This window comes from Nerophis lumbriciformis, linkage group LG17, assembly GCF_033978685.3.
Source record: "Nerophis lumbriciformis linkage group LG17, RoL_Nlum_v2.1, whole genome shotgun sequence".
In the NCBI taxonomy this organism is placed as follows: Eukaryota; Metazoa; Chordata; class Actinopteri; order Syngnathiformes; family Syngnathidae; genus Nerophis; species Nerophis lumbriciformis.
In genome coordinates this window covers 31,228,032-31,245,049 of record NC_084564.2, presented here as the reverse complement: position 1 = coordinate 31,245,049, position 17,018 = coordinate 31,228,032, and the positions used below count along the sequence as shown (strand labels likewise).

Sequence of the window (17,018 nt, the reverse complement as noted above, 5' to 3'; positions counted from 1 at the left end):
CGTCGCAAATGTCCAAATTAAAAACACACAAACCATACGAGAGCACTAAATCGAGTGTATGCCCGCGTTCATGTGTAGAACCACACACAGACTGTACAAAGTTAAATGAGTCGATTATATTCAGGAAGCTCCTGGAAAGCGGCTCGTCTGGACAGCAGGTGTGAATATTAAAATCACCCACAATAAGGACACGATCATATTTGGGCAGGATTTCAGCCAGAAATTCAGAAAAGTCAGTTATAAAGTCTTTGTGGTACTTGGGTGGTCGATAGATGACGGCACACAGGACGACATCAGAAAGACCCAGTTCAAACATGCACAGTTCGAAGCTTGAAAAGGAGGATTGTAGGCGGATCTGACGGCATTTAAAGTCATTTTTAAAAACGACTGCTAATCCTCCTCCTTTTCGACCGGACGGCCGTGGGGAATTAAAGTAGGAACACTCCGGAGGCAGAAGTTCATTAAGAGGGGCGGACTCACCGGCTCTCAGCCATGTCTCCGTCACACAGAGGAAGTCCAGTCCGCGGGAAGTGAAGAAATCCTTCAGGATAAAAGTTTTGTTTGTCAAAGATCTTGCGTTCACAAGACCGAACCTGGCGGGGGCCAGCACGTCCAAGGCCGCAATTAATCCGGGTGGGGCCCGACACACAGCCCGCAGGTGGCGGTGATCCACCCCGCGCCTCCGGGGGCGGGGACAGCAGGAGCGACGACGGCAAGCTTCTTCCTCCAAACCAACGATAGGAACCAGCCAGGAGCCGATCGGATCGAGCGAGCGTGGGTGCAGGAGGAGACCGGATACCGCACCATTCCTCCTTCGGGGAGCCACGGGAAGCCGGGCCAGGAGTGCCCTAACTTTCACCAGCTGGCCGCCACGTTTACCGCGGCGCCGGAGACGCTTCCGCCGGGGGAGAGGAGCCAGGGGGCGGGAAAGGAAGGCAGGAATCCGGCCAGGTGAAAAAGCTGACTGGGACGTCGAAAAACCAACGTCGAAGTTGATCATATCAGTGGGAGAGGGGCAAAGATCCAACAGTGTTTGGCGGTCATACACAAGCAGTGAGCTGACAGAAACGAAAATAGACGCAAAAAACACAAAAACGAACAGAGCTGACAGCGAGAGACGGCAGGCCAAAGCACATACTGGCGCCATCTTGCATCGGGGCGTGGCAAGTAAATATGATAACAAATATGATAACCATATCACATCCATTCTGCATTGTTATTAAGACCGCCTCAGCCTTGACAATATACACTTATACCCTTATTTTTTGCCGGTTAGAGGTCGTCCGATGCTAATTATTGTGACGAATGCATGCTCTTCTGGAGTTGCATGCCTTAACTCAAACATGCTACCAAGTTATGACAGGTATGTTTCTCTTTGGCGGGACATTGCTTGTATGGCTCTCGTTGCCATTGCAGTTTACGTTGTGGGACAAAACCCCCCAAGTTTGACCCCTTAAATCAGACCTGGGCAAATTAAGGCCCATTCAGCTTTTCAATCTGGCTCGCCAGACATTCCCAAATCATTTTTTTAGATGTTTAAGATGGAAAGTGTAGCTGCCATTTTGACGTGCAGTGATGTTTTCTAATGACCGTAAGTCTTCAACTATACTAAGTGTTTCAATGCTTGGAATCTGCATGACATACTAGTTACTAGGGCTGTGAATCTTTGGGTGTCCCACGTTTCGATTCAATATCGATTCTAGGGGTCACGATTCGATTCAAAATCTTTTTTTTTTCTTTCAATTCAACACGATTCTCCATTCAAAAACAATATTTTCCCGATTCAAAACGATTCTCTATTGATTCAATACATAGGATTTCAGCAGGATCTACCCCAGTCTGCTGACATGCAAGCAGAGTAGTAGATTTTTGTAAAAAGCTTTTATAATTGTAAAGGACAATGTTTTATCAACTGATTGCAATAATGTAAATTTGTTTTAACTATTAAATGAACCAAAAATATGACTTATTTTATCTTTGTGAAAATATTGGACACAGTGTATTGTCAAGCTTATGAAATGCAATGCAAGTGTAAGCCACTGTGACACTATTGTTCTTTTTTTAATTTTTATAAATGTCTAATGATAATGTCAATGAGGGATTTTTAATCACTGCTATGTTGAAATTGTAACTAATATTGATACTGTTGTTGATAATATTCATTTTTATTTCACTTCTTTTGGTTTGTTCTGTGTCGTATTTGTGTCTCCTCTCAATTGCTCTGTTTATTGCTGTTCTGAGTGTTGCTTTTGGAATTGGATTGCATTGTTATGATATTGCTGTGTATTGTTTTGTTGGATTGATTAATTTAAAAAAAAAATATATATATATATATTTTTTTAAATCAATAAAAAAAATTAAATCTTTTTTTTTTTTAAATGAGAAGCGATTCTGAATCACACAACGTGAGAATCACGATTCAAATTTGAATCAATTTTTTTCCCACACCCCTACTACTTATTATGGTCATCTAATAAGTTACTATGGTAATCTAATTAGTTACTATGGTCATCTAATGAGTTACTATGGTCATCTAATTAGTTACTGTGGTAATGTAAGTCACAGCAGCTCAGACGAGGCACCAAGCAGTGTGGGTGGGGAGCGTTTCCACAGAGTGTTTCCAGAGCCTGAAATGTGGGTGTCAGGGACAAAGGTGTAAGGAGATTTTTATAACAAAGTTGTAAAGCTTAGTGATATATCACATATATCAGATTGTAGGTGGGTTTTTTTTACCCTTCGCGTTCACATTTCGCTGTGTTTGTTGCATTTTTGTTGCGTTTCGCTTCATTGTAAAATATGTGGATGGAGAGGCGGTGTGACGTTCATAGGTTGTCAATATTCAGTGTTTTATCCTTCATAGTTAATATTGTAAATCCCACATTCTTTATTTGTATGTGCATTTTGGGTGTCTCATTCAGTAAAAAAATGTCAAATTCCATTTCGTTTTTTAAGGCGGTCTGTCATAACGTTTTTAGCATTCGATCAGACATTGTGAGGTTTTGTATTAGTGTTCCTCAAAATAGGACCCGAGCACACATACTGTACAGCAGATTTTCATGGCCCCTAGACAAATTTTTTTCTCTAAATTTGGCCCCCGAGTAAAAATAATTGCCCAGGCCTGCCATAAGTCGTACTGACTTCAGATTTCTCACATAGCTGAATGCGCTCTACAAAAAACACCCACAGTAAATGTAAGGTGTTTAGAAATTGGTATGCACTTTTAGGGGATTAACAAGCACATTTTTGTCAAGTGTGAACAAGACTGGTTGCAAAACATCTTTGCAGGGGCATGAGTGGACTTTGCAACTAGTTGTCCATGATTCATATTAAATCATTAATCGACATCGAGGTTTTAATTAGTGGGATAAATAACCGCAAGATGTGAAGGTTTTTTCTCCCCCGTGCATTTGAGTCAGAGACATCTTGGCCGTTCAGAATTGTTGAGCCTGACGTCCTTTGCTCCGTGCCAATCAAAAGTGTTTAAAGAAACAGCAAGTTTGTGCATGCTGCAGCGGAGGCAACCAATACGCTATTGGAAAGTTTTAATGGTGGTGATTAGGCCTGGGCCAATAGTCAATAAGTCAGTCAATAAATGAAAATTAGGTCGAAATACTTTGCCGGCATCGATAAACTGCTATGTCCGCCCACGTGCGTATGTGTTGGTTTTCTTAGTCCACATGTGTCAAACTCAAGGCTCAGGGGCCCAGATCTGGCCCGCCACATCAATTTGTTTGGCCCTCGAAAGCGTGGAAATAATATGTGTACATAAAGTACCTTATCTTTTCTTAATAAATGTCTTACAGAAATAAATGTACTGCATACAATGACATATCTTTCCACTTTAATCATCTCTAATTGGGGCGGCATAACTCGGTTGGTAGAGTGGCCGGGCCAGCAACTTGAGGGTTCCAGGTTCGATTCCCGCTTCCGCCATCCTAGTCACTGCCGTTGTGTCCTTGGGCGAGACACTTCACCCACCTGCTCCCAGTGCCGCCCACACTGGTTTAAATGTAACTTAGATATTGGGTTTCACTATGTAAAAGCGCTTTGAGTCACCTGAGAAAAGCGCTATATAAATATAATTCACTTCACTTAATAATAAAACAAAATATTATATCATCATACATTTCAAATCAATGTAGACACCCCGACGTAGTTTTTTCAACAGGTAAAAAATGCGCTTTAGATTTTGCTTACAATAATAAGTCCGTTTTTTTGTTGTTTATTTATCTAGGATAACTAAATGTTTTTTACCTTCCAATTACAGTACAATGGTAAACAGTTCTACGGTTAATAAAAATGTATATCTTTTTAAATGGTTACTTGCAAAATATTATATATTATGCTTATATAACATAACCACTGTATAGTTTTATTGGTTATTTCTTCAGTTTAAGAACATGACGTAGATGAGAACTCTGATTCTGTCTGCATGAAGCCTAATATTTTTTAAATAAATGAATGTATATTGTTCTAATGCGTGGCACCTTGTGACAAGAATATGTTGACAGTACAAAAGTAATAAGTCTTACTTCACTCATTATTTTTGCAGTCTTATGCATTTATAAATATCGCAAATCGTAATTGCAATTTTGGAGAGAAAAATTTTAATTAGGTTTTTTCTCAAAATTGTTCAGCCTTAGTCTTAGCCATTGACCGATTTTTGGTTGACAGGAACAACTTATGCCTCCATCTATGAGCACCTTTCCCCAATTATTTTGTAACATTGGTCACATTTTAGTGATGTACAGGTTGGGTAAATAAGTAAGTACATTTTATTCATAAAGCGCTTTTCACAGATAAAATCACAAAGTGCTGTACAAAACATAGGTGAAGTAAAACAACAATTTAAACAGAGGCAATGAATGAACACTTGATGCATATAATCACAGCAGTATGATGATTCTATGTGTCTACATTAAAACATTCTTCTTCACACTGCATTAATATATGCTCATTTTAAACTTTCATGCAGAGAGGGAAATCACAACTAAGTCAATTCAGCAAAAGTGTATTTATTAAACAGTTATTAAGCAGTGGCACAAACATTCATGTCATTTCCAAAACAGAAAATGCAAGATTGTCAGATATATTTTAAAACAAGCTATTAGTGCACTTTTGTGCATGATCTCACTAAGATGACATATCAAAACAACACTAAATTAAAGTGCACTTTTTGTACAGAACGCCACTACAATATCCATCCATCCATTTTTCTACCGCTTATTCCCTTTGGGGTCGCGGGGGGCGCTGGAGCCTATCTCAGCTACAATCGGGCGGAAGGCGGGGTACACCCTGGACAAGTCGCCACCTCATCGCAGGGCCATCACAGATAGACAGACAACATTCACACTCACATTCACACACTAGGGCCAATTTAGTGTTGCCAATCAACCTATCCCCAGGTGCATGTTTTTGGAGGTGGGAGGAAGCCGGAGTACCCGGAGGGAACCCACGCAGTCATGGGAGAACATGCAAACTCCCCACAGAAAGATCCCGAGCCTGGGATTGAACCCCAGACTACTAAGCACCTTCGTATTGTGAGGCAGACGCACTAACCCCTCTTCCACCGTGCTGCCACTACAATAGTTTAAAACAAATAAAGTGCACTTTTGTGCATGATGTCACACAAGATATTTAAATAAGTGTCAAATAAAAATGAGCTGCATAAAAGGAAATCAAATAGTGTATGTCCTTCGCTATGTGGTAGGTTCCTGCGGACGTTATCTCCTTCTGTTGTTGACTATTTTTTTCATACGGTTGTTGTTGTGGAAATGGTTGCTTGGGCATTTTGTGGGTGTGGCACCGAACGGAGATGTTGACATGCGGAGTTTAAGCACTCTTCATTCAAACTCAAATACAGAGTGGGACACAATTTAAAACTGAACAAAGCCGCGGGCTAAGGTTGAACAAATTAAGCTTTTAATAGGGACCCAAACAAGTTTTGCATTGAATATTGAACAAGCAAGGCTTATATAACTTTATAGTGACATGCAAAATCGAGTTTCAAATAATATTAATTAAAACATATCAATGGCATATCAAATACAATTTAAATAAAAATTGAATGCCTCTTTTCTATTTGCAGCCTTCTGAGGTAAATATCAACATTAACTTTTTCCACAGGGTAATAAATGTGAAAATAAAATAACAATGAATAAACCAACCATTCAGGACTTTAAACTGCTCAGTTTGCAACACACTGATCTAATCTGATGTGCCCAAGCTAGATATTTGCCATCTTTTCTTGGATGCTAGTTCATTAATGTCGGGGCTCAGGCTTTGAGCTGAGGCAACCTTCATTATGAACAAAGGTGTTAATCAGTCATTATATCTCGTAGTCCACCCAGACCACAGTCTTGGGGGCGTGCCTTAAAGGCACTGTGTTTAACGTCCTCTACGAGCTGTCGTCAGGTCCGCTTTTCATCCATTCTAACAACGTGCCGGGCCAGACACAAGATATGTGCGGCTTGTGTACGCACACACACGTGAATTGCAACGCATACTTGATCAACAGCGATACATATTACACTGAGGGTGGCCGTATAAACAACTTTAACACTGTTAGAAATATACGCCACACTGTGAACCCACACCAAACAAGAATGACAAACACATTTCGGGAGAACATCAGCACTGTAACACAACAGAAACACAACAGAACAAATACCCAGAACCCTTAGCAGCACTAACTCTTCCGGGACGTTACAAAATACACCGCCCACTACCACCAAACCCCCAACCCCGCCCCCACACACACCTTGTAGCGTTCCGGAAGAGTTAGTGCTGCAAAGGGTTCTGGGTATTTGTTCTGTTGTGTTACGGTGCGGATGTTCTCCCGAAATGTGTTTGTCATTCTTGTTTGGTGTGGGTTCACAGTGTGGCGTACATTTCTAACAGTGTTAAAGTTGTTTATACGGCCACCCTCAGTGTAACCTGTATCGCTGTTGATCAAGTATGCGTTCCATTCACTTGTGTGTGCGTGCAGAAGCCGCACATATTATGTGACTGGTCCAGCCCTCGTTGGACTGGATGAAAAGCGGACGTGACGATTTTTGGGAGGGGCACTGAAATTTGGGAGTCTCCCGGGAGGGTTGGCAAGTATGAGAATTAGCGGTGAATGCGGTGTTACCGTGGCACCACCGTTGTATATAATCGGCGGGCCAGCTCTAGTGTTAATGTGATATCGCCTCAAGGGCCAAGTGAAATTACACAGCGGGCCAATTTTGGCCCGCGGGCCAGAGTTTGACACCCATGCTCTAGCGGGTGACTTTTTTTGGAGCGGTATAGCTCGGTTGGTAGAGTGGCCGTGCCAGCAACTTGAGGGTTCCAGGTTCGATCCCCGCTTCCGCCGTCCTAGTCACTGCTGTTGTGTCCTTGGGCAAGACACTTTACCCACCTGCTCCCAGTGCCACCCACACTGGTTTAAATGTAACTTAGATATTGGGTTTCACTATGTGAAAGCGCTTTGAGTCACTAGAGAAAAGCGGTATATACATTTAATTCACTTCACTTCACTTTTCAAATGATGCTACAAATTAGCAGTGCTGCTACTTTTTGTTGCAAGGCTTTTGCCGCACACTTGACATATTACGGTTGTCTGTTCAACATCTTCCTGCTTGAAGCCAAACCACCGCCAGACGATGGACCCCCTGCTGTTTTTCTTGGGAATTCATTCTTCCTTCATTTGTTACCAGATTTGCACCTTCTTTCTCTCGTATTACCACTCGCACCGCAGCTAACGTTACCCATGCCGCTAACTCTCTGCTCGGCGAGGGCGTATGAGGTTGCACACGTGACAGTATGTGACGTATGTAAGAAGGTGCGCTTGTTTTATGTCTCTGTGAGAAGGAGAGACATGAAGAGCCTGTAGTGTAATGCCCGCATCTAAACGCAACTGTATGAGAACTCCAATATCACCATATAGTCATTTTCTGTATCGCACAGAGACAAACCAGCGATATATGGAGTATATTCCATATATCGCCCAGCCCTACCTTACAGTCACAGAACTGCATTATTGACACACCTGCATAAGGTATACTGACAGCTCATGGGCAATTTGCTCCCTCGTGTCTCAAACAGTCCGAGGAACACTATCAGCGAGGTGGTCATTATGTGCTTTAAAGATGATCCGAATATGATTTCTCTAAAAAGTCTTGTTTGTGTTTGCAGAAAGAACTCGATGCCACCGCCACACAGCTCGCCAACAGACAGGACGAGAGTGAACAGTCCAGAAAGAAGCTCATCGACCTGAGCCGCGAGTTCAAGAAGAACACACCAGAGGTTAGCGAATGTGTGTGTGTGTGTCATCTCTTTTTGATACATTCAGCGGTGATTATTTACCAAGAAAGCAGCGGCAAATAAGGAGTGCAGAGATGTGGGCTCGGCTCCCAAAAATAGTCTCTCCATTAGTTTCCCTGAAATCCTAAAGAGACAAAACAGAAAACCCCTCAGGAGTTTGTATTATCTGACCTAGTTTTTTATGCGTGCAGAAAGTGTGGTCCATGAGTGTGTGTGTGACAGGAAGAGAGAGAGAGAGAGAGAGAGAGAGGCACAGAGTGTGACAGTGCTACTAAGCGGGATCAGCAGGGAATTCTGTCCCGTTCCTATGTTCCCGTCACTTCCCTTGGGAATAATTGTTCATCTCTGTTACCAGGGCAACACATTTTAAACCGACAAAACAAAGTATTGTCATGTTATTATTGGTAATGTCACCATGGTGAATTATTGATGCGGCATGAATTATGTATGAACGGAATAGATGGAGGGGTAGAAAACTGTCAACTCTCAGCGGAGTTGATCGCAGGCCTATTATGGTTAACACAGGGCGAGGATTGCCACTATTGACTTTAGTGTGGAGCCCACCCACTTTAGAGGAAGATCCTCCAGAGGAAACTACCTGCGTACAAAAGATGCTAATTCCACTTAAACCTCCACATTCATCCCTAATCTCATTTCCAAATGTTACCATTGCAGGCAAGAGGGAGTAGTTCCAAACACAGGCAGATAGCGGCATTTCCAGAATGGGACATAGACATTCATTAGTGTAACAAGGCTGTGATTTAGGAAGGCTCCTCTGGCGTCTGTGTGGCCCCTGGCATCTCCCTGGTATGTGGAGGAGGAATCCGAGCCGGGCCAGTCGAGCGACAAGATTCATTACAGGGCCTCAGAAGGAATGGGCACTAAAAGACACAGCATTTAGAGCAGGGTTTTTCAACCACTGTGCCGCGGCACACTAGTGTACCGTGAGATGCAGTCTGGTGTGCCGTGGGAGATGATCTAATTTCACCTTTTTGGGTTAAAAATATTTTTTGCAAAGCAGTAATTATAGTCTGCAAATGATGTGTTGTTGTTGAGTGTCGGTGCTGTCTAGAGCTCGGCAGAGAAACCGTGTAATACTCTTCCATATCAGTAGGTGGCAGCCGGTAGCTAATTGCTTTGCACCGTATTTTACGGACTATAAGTCGCAGTTTTTTTCATAGTTTGGCCGGGGGTGCGACTTATACTCAGGAGCGACTTATGTGTGAAATTATGAACACATTACCGTAAAATGTCAAATAATATTATTTAGCTCATTCACGTAAGAGACTAGACGTACAAGATTTCATGGGATTTAGCAATTAGGAGTGACAGATTGTTTGGTAAACGTATAGCATGTTCTATATGTTATAGTTATTTGAATGACTCTTACCATAATATGTTACGTTAACATACCAGGCACCTTCTCAGTTGGTTATTTATGCGTCATATAACGTACACTTATTCCGCCTGTTGTTCACTATTCTTTATTTATTTTAAATTGCCTTTCAAATGTCTATTTTTGGTGTTGGGTTTTATCAAATAAATTTCCCCCAAAAATGCGACGTATACTCCAGTGCGACTTAAACATGTTTTTTCCTTCTTTATTATGCATTTTCGGCCGGTGCGACTTATACTCCGAAAAATACGGTAGATGTCGGAAACAATGGTTAAATGTCTTTTAGCACTACGTGAGTTGTGTGGTCCTCTGTGTTTTTAAATTTAGATTTTTATTTATTGTTTAAATTGGTTTTACCCTTTAAAATCGTTTTTTAATCATATTTATTTTTATATTGGTTTTATATTTATTTATTTTTATTTTTTCAGTCATTGGTGGAGCTAAGGATAATTTTTTAATATTGTTTTAAATATTGTTGTGCAGCACTTTGGAAACATTTTGTTGTTTAAATGTGCTATACAAATAAAGTGGATTGGAGTGGATTGAAACAGCGGGAGGCAGTGTGCAGGTAAAAAAGGTGTCTAATGCTTAAACCGAAAATAAACAAAAGGTGAGTGCCCCTAAGAAAATGCATTGAAGCTTAGGGAAGGCTATGCAGAACGAAACTAAAACTGAACTGGCTACGAAGTAAACAAAAACAGAATGCTGAACGACAGCAAAGACTTACTGTGGAGCAAAGACGGCGTCCACAAAGTGCATCCGAACGTGACATGACAATCAAAGATGGCCCCACAAAGAAGGATAAAAACAACTGAAATATTCTTGATTGCTAAAACAAAGTAGATGCGGGAAATATTGCTCATAGGAAGACATGAAACTGCTACAGGAAAATACCAAAACAAGAGAAAAAGCCACCAAAACAGGAGCGCAAGACGAGAAGTAAAACACTACACAGGAAAACAGCAAACAAGTCCAAATAAGTCAGGGTGTGATGTGACAGGTGGTGACAGTACACCTACTTTGAGACAAGAGCTATATTGATGCATGCTTGGTTATGCTTTAAAGTCATATCCAACAATTGCGACAACGACTTTTTACTGTCAACTGAGTTTAGTTTTTTAATAATTTCTGCTGGTGGTGTGCCTCTGGATTTTTTCAAAGCAAAAAATGTGCCTTGGCTCAAAAAAGGTTGACAAACACTGATTTAGAGGACTGTAAGCATCAATGTGGTGTATAGCAAAAATAACTCTGGGTAAAATTGGTAATAATAATGATTGTGTGGTGGGGGCTGCCAGCCTATAGAGTTGTTTATGGTCCGCAGCAGTCAGCGCAGATCACAGTCACATCACATCTGACTGCATTAGGCTGAGCGGGAGTCCGCCTCTGATCCATAATTCAGCAAGCAGGAGAGCGGCCCACGTTGACTGTCTCTCGTCTGCTGAGGCGTACTCGCTATGAACTGCACAATAACACACACATACACGGCAGCTTTGGTAACATTTTAAAAGTAGTGCAAAGAAATGCAGTGTGAAAACAAAGTTTTCATAATTCATCAGGACTTGCAGACTGTTGATTTTTGTGTGTGTGTGCGTGCTTCCTAAGTTGCCTGAATTATTCATCTTGATCTTAATTTTCCTTTTAGTTTGTCAAGGCTCCCTGCCACCATGTTATAAAAGGCAAGGGTGGGATTGGTTGTAAAATGCCCCAAAGATTGCTAGCCAGAGGCGTCGGTAGTAAAACAACTTTGTGCGTTCCTTTTGTGTGTGCGTTTGTGTGCGTAAACGCGCACACCCGCACACGTTTATGTTTAGCTGCAGGGCAGACAGACAGCGAATGGGAGTTCCATACTCCCTGGAGGATTCCTTAGGCTGGCTTGTCTGCTGTCTGCCGGCAGCTCACACACCGGCCATCCATCTCCTGCTGCCTGCACCCCCTCCCCGCAGACCTCTCTCTCTCTTTCCCTCTCTCCACACACACACACACACACGGATTGACCGTCTGTTTGTGTTTGTGTTTGTGTGTGTGTGTGTGTGTGTGTGTGTGTGTGTGTGTGTGTGTGTGTGTGTGTGTGTGTGTGTGTGTGTGTGTGTGTGTGTGTGTGTGTGTGTGTGTGTGTGCGTGTGCGTGTGTGCGTGTGTGTGTGTGTGCGCTCTTGTATTTTTACCCTTCTTAAGACAACAACAAGGAAAATTATCTTCCATATGAAGACCGGTGTACAAGTTAGGACCGAAATCATGGTCCCAATACAGAAAACTTTTGCATCTAATAGAGAATGTCTCATTTGCACCCCTGCTGGTGAAATCTATCAAAATGAGGGTGGTCCCAAAAAGGAGGGCTTTTTCAAGTTGACTGTGTGTCGATTTTAAAAGTGCTCCCCCTCTGGTCAACATATGAAATAACAAGTGTGTGTAAGAAATTGAAATGCGCCCCCTTTGACCAAAATGTATTTAAAAAAATAAATAAATATGTATATAGAGACATACCGTAATAACTAAAGAATAAAAACCAATTACAAACAAAAAATTCAAAAGAAAAAATTGTACTAAAAGCTTACCTTTTTTATATTTGCATAGTTCGTATATATTATTAATGTTGTAAATACAAATCTGTTTTATTTTAATTAATTTAGAAAGGGTGGTCCTAAAGACGTATGCATTTTTCAGAGGTCTCAAGAAGGTAACAATAGTGTGTGTGCGTGCGTGTGCGTGTGCGTGTGTGTGTGTGTGTGTGCGTGTGTTTTTATGGTCATAAATCTGCTCATCGGATTATTGGAGTTGACCAAAAGGGTTCAGGGCAGCAAAAAAAAAGTTTTCTCTCTTTTTAAAAAAAATTAATTGTGTTTTTACACATGCTTAAGAAAATGACAATAAGGAACATTGCAATGTGCACCATTCAGTCCGTAGATTTTCTCGATGGATGGTTTTTATATAATGTATAAATCACTTCTACGTCTGATTCCCCCGTATTTATGTGTTTTTATGCGTAGAGACTCCAGTCGCTACACTTTAAAGTAGCAGTAGAGTGCAAAAACAAGTTGACTTGATATGCTTAATTGTGTTTGATGGTATCCATTAAACCATATCCAATTGTATTTACAATCCACAAAGTGTGAAAATAATGTCTAAACATCACAAAATGCCACAATTTCAAACGGCCATTTTAAATATTACTATTAAACACTATTACTATTACACTATTATATACTTGTATGTTTAATGCGCCAACAATCCATCAAAAATATATATATAATATTATACTATAAATAAATACGGTAACTCTAACCACTAGGCCACAGAGTGGCCTAGTGGTTTGAGTGTCCGTTCTGAGATCGGTAGGTTGTGAGTTCAAACCCCGGCCGAGTCATACCAAAGATGATAAAAATGGGAGCCATTACCTCCCTGCTTGGCACTCAGCATCAAGGGTTGGAATTGGGGGTTAAATCACCAAAAATGATTCCCGGGCGCGGCACCGCTGCTGCCCACTGCTCCCCTCACCTCCCAGGGGGTGAACAAGGGAATGGGTCAAATGCAGAGGACACATTTCATCACACCTAGTGTGTGTGACAATAATTGGTACTTCAACTTTTTAAACTTTAAATGGATGTTCGTTAGTGTTTTTTGGATGGTTATTTATTGGGTTTATGGTCGGAATAAATGCAGTAGACACAATGACGTCATGGCTTCCATTGGCTACATTATAAGACATTTAATTTTACGTTTAATTACAAGTTAGAATGCCCCATCCATCCATTTTGTACCGCTTGTCCCTTTTGGGGTCGCGGGGGTGCTGGAGCCTATCTCAGCTGCATTCGGGCGGAAGGCGGTGTACACCCTGGACAAGTCGCCACCTCATCACAGGGCCAACACAGATAGACAGACAACATTCACACTCACATTCACACACTAGGGCCAATTTAGTGTTACCAATCAAAATGCATTAAAAAATAAATGTTTTCTTGTCTCTCATAAGGGTTGTGAATCATAGGCCCCCCCCAAAAAGTGCAGTTCCCCTTTAAGCGACAGAGAAATAAGGGTTCAGCAGAAGTTTATTTGAACAAAGTTGGTATTCACGCCAGCAGTACTAGACCGGATTGCGTTGCTTTATACAAACATTTCTAGGTTTATTGTCTCTGCATCAATATGGTATGTTTAAAGGTAAACCCTTTAAAATCAACTGAAAGATCAGAAGACTTATAAATGGGAAATGAGGATACAATGTATTGCAAATTAGAGAACAAGCACTCCTGTGGTGTGTGTTTTTTGGACAAATCCTGTGTGTTTGAAAGAGAAAGCTAAGTTAGAGGGTAGGGGGGACGGGTTGAAGGCTATTATCCCCAGCAGGGGAATATTGAATTGGTCCAGACAAACAGCCACGGCGACCCCGATGAGATAACAATGGAGAGGGGTCGTTGAGGTCATGACCAGTCTTTGGCTTGTCTGGACTGACCTGGTATTTGACCAGACGCTGGTCCCCGGGTCAGTTTGGGATACGCCGTAATCAGCCGGGCTTTTAAGCGGATATTTCTAAAAAGGTGCAGAGTCTCTGAGGTGCAAATCTACCGTTGCCCCACTTCACATCTTCATTAGGCACTTTTTAGTTATTTTTTGTGTGTACTCGCCGACTGTGCAAATCAAATGTTCCTGTACAAAATGTCCTATTCTACTGCGCTTTTTACCATACGCTCCAATTCAGTCTGTCAGGATGTAGGCTCAGCTAACAGCATGGTGATTTGCATGTTCCCCTGATACATACTCGACTGGCTATCTAATCTGAAACCGCTGACTCGCACTGGGAAGTCATGCAATGGGACTTGCGGGATGAAAAGAGCTTGCTGTACTGTTTCAAAAAAAAAAGAAGAGAGTTTGCACAGACAATTTGCATTAACTGTAGGCCGAGATTGTGGCTCATTTTAGCGCCTCTCACGCACTAGTGGTGCCTCTGGGTGGCCCAGGTGGTGCTGCACCTGCTCTTATGAGAAGCCCAGTCCACCAGGGCACCCCAGGGTGCAAACCTGGCCTCATGCTCATCACTCGCACACGCACGACTCATTTCCTACTGGCAGTGACGAGGGTGTTTGTCTTTAGACTAATTTCATAGCAGAAACCGCTAAACATTGAACGCTATCCCTTCTGGAACACAGGAAATGATAATAAAATATTGCATTATTTCATTGCAGTTTATCCGTGTTCTGCAAATTACTTTTACTAATAGTTACTTGTTACTTTCCATCCATCCATCCATCTTCTACTGCTTATCCGAGGTCGGGTCGCGGGGGCATCAGCCTAAGCAGGGAAGCTCAGACTTTATTCTCCCCAGCCACTTCGTCCAGTTCTTCCCGGGGGATCCCGAGGCGTTCCCAGGCCAGCCGGGAGACCTAGTCTTCCCAACGTGTCCTGGGTCTTCACCGTGGTCTCTTACCGGTCGGACGTGCCCGAAACACCTCCCTCATCTGGCTCCTCTCCATGTGGAGGAGCAGCGGCTTTACTTTGAGCTCCTCCCGGGTGGTAGAGCTTCTCACCCTATCTCTAAAGGAGAGCCCCGCCACCCGGCGGAGGAAACTCATTTGGCCGCTTGTACCCGCGATCTTGTCCTTTTGGTCTTAACCCAAAGCTCATGACCATAGGTGAGGATGGGAACGTAGATCGACCGGTAAATTGAGAGCTTTGCCTTCCGGCTCAGCTCCTTCTTCACCACAACGGATCGATACAGCGTCCGCATTACTGAAGACGCCGCACCGATCCGCCTGTCGATCTCACGATCCACTATTCCCTCACTCGTGAACAAGACTCCCAGGTACTTGAACTCCTCCACTTGGGGCAAGATCTCCTCCCCAACTTGGAGATGGCACTCCACCCTTTCCCGGGCGAGATCCATGGACTCGGACTTGGAGGTGCTGATTCCCATCCCAGTCGCTTCACACTCGGCTGCGAACTGATCCAGTGAGAGCTGAAGATCCTGGCCAGATGAAGTACTTGTTACTTTCCTAAAATAGTAATTGAATGACTAACGGAATTAATCTTCTTCCAATGTAATGAATTACTAAGAAAAGTGACCATTGTGTTAATTAAAACGCTTGAAAAGGCGGTGCCTGTTGCCAAGAGACATGACGTTAGCTCAGTTGTGTTTGTTAGCTTAGCAGCGGAAGTTTCCCGGCAGCTTTTTAAAATCTTTTCACTGTATTTGTTAGCCCTAGTGAGTAAGAGATTGAATTTGCTTCGATGGTTGTCGTCTCTTTTTCCACAAACGGGGTACTGTAGGGTTGCAAGCTTGTCACTTCTTTGATTTGTTGTTCATTATTCCCTCGTAGTAGTAGACACACGCACACATACACAATCCGCCCTGAGATTGGTAGGTTGTGAGTTCAAACCCCGGCCGAGCCATACCAAAGACTATAAAAATGGGAGCCATTACCTCCCTGCTTGGCACTCAGCATCAAGTGTTGGAATTGGGGTTTGAATCACTAAAAATGACTCCCGGGCGCGGCCACCGCTGCTGCCCACTGCTCCCCTCACCTCCCAGGGGGTGATCAAGGGTGATGGGTCAAATGCAGAGAATAATTTCGCCACACCTAGTGTGTGTGACAATCATTAGTACTTTAACTTTAACAAGCAGCTAAACACACCACATGTAAATACACATTACGTGTTGTTTACTGTGTGATGTTGCCTCTTTCCATTTGATATCACATTAATTTTAGTGTGGTGCTGGTGGTTGCTTACATTAGTGAAAGGTTACTTCCTGCATTATACTTGCTGTGCTTCAGACGCTGTCTTGTTGTGACTGACATGCAATCGCATCAAAAGTAGCGTGCCTCGTTACATCAAACACATTGTTAACGGCGTTGTAACGTACGTAACAGTAATTACATTACTTGTTACTAGTAAAAGTACTGGCGTTATTACGCTGTTATGTAATGCCGTTTTTTCCCCTTAACACTGCAACCTATAAAGGCAATGATTTGATTTAACATTCTGAATAAGTTTTCCAAAATAGAAAAATTCACCTTTGGCATTGATAAAATGGAAAAATGCTTATAAAGACATGCTACAGTAATACAAACCCCGTTTCCATATGAGTTGGGAAATTGTGTTAGATGCAAATATAAACGGAATACAATGATTTGCTAATCATTTTCAAACCATATTCAGTTGAATATGCTACAAAGACAACATATTTGATGTTCAAACTGATAAACTTTTTTTTTTTTTTGCAAATAATCATTAACTTTAGAATTTGATGCCAGCAACACGTGACAAAGAAGTTGGGAAAGGTGGCAATAAGTACTGATAAAGTTGAGGAATGCTCATCAAACACTTAT

At 42.2% G+C, this 17,018-nt stretch overlaps 1 protein-coding gene across 3 annotated transcripts in view; it reads left to right on the top strand.

Annotated features, from left to right (window-relative positions):
- The window catches only part of cux1b (cut-like homeobox 1b), a 216,163-nt gene that overhangs the window by 74,116 nt on the left and 125,029 nt on the right, over positions 1-17,018 (top strand). For all 3 annotated transcript variants that reach the window (XM_061973073.1, XM_061973071.1, XM_061973072.1), the window contains exon 2: positions 8,176-8,286. In XM_061973073.1, coding sequence (XP_061829057.1) covers positions 8,176-8,286 — 111 coding nt within the window. The remainder of the gene's footprint in view (positions 1-8,175; positions 8,287-17,018) is intronic.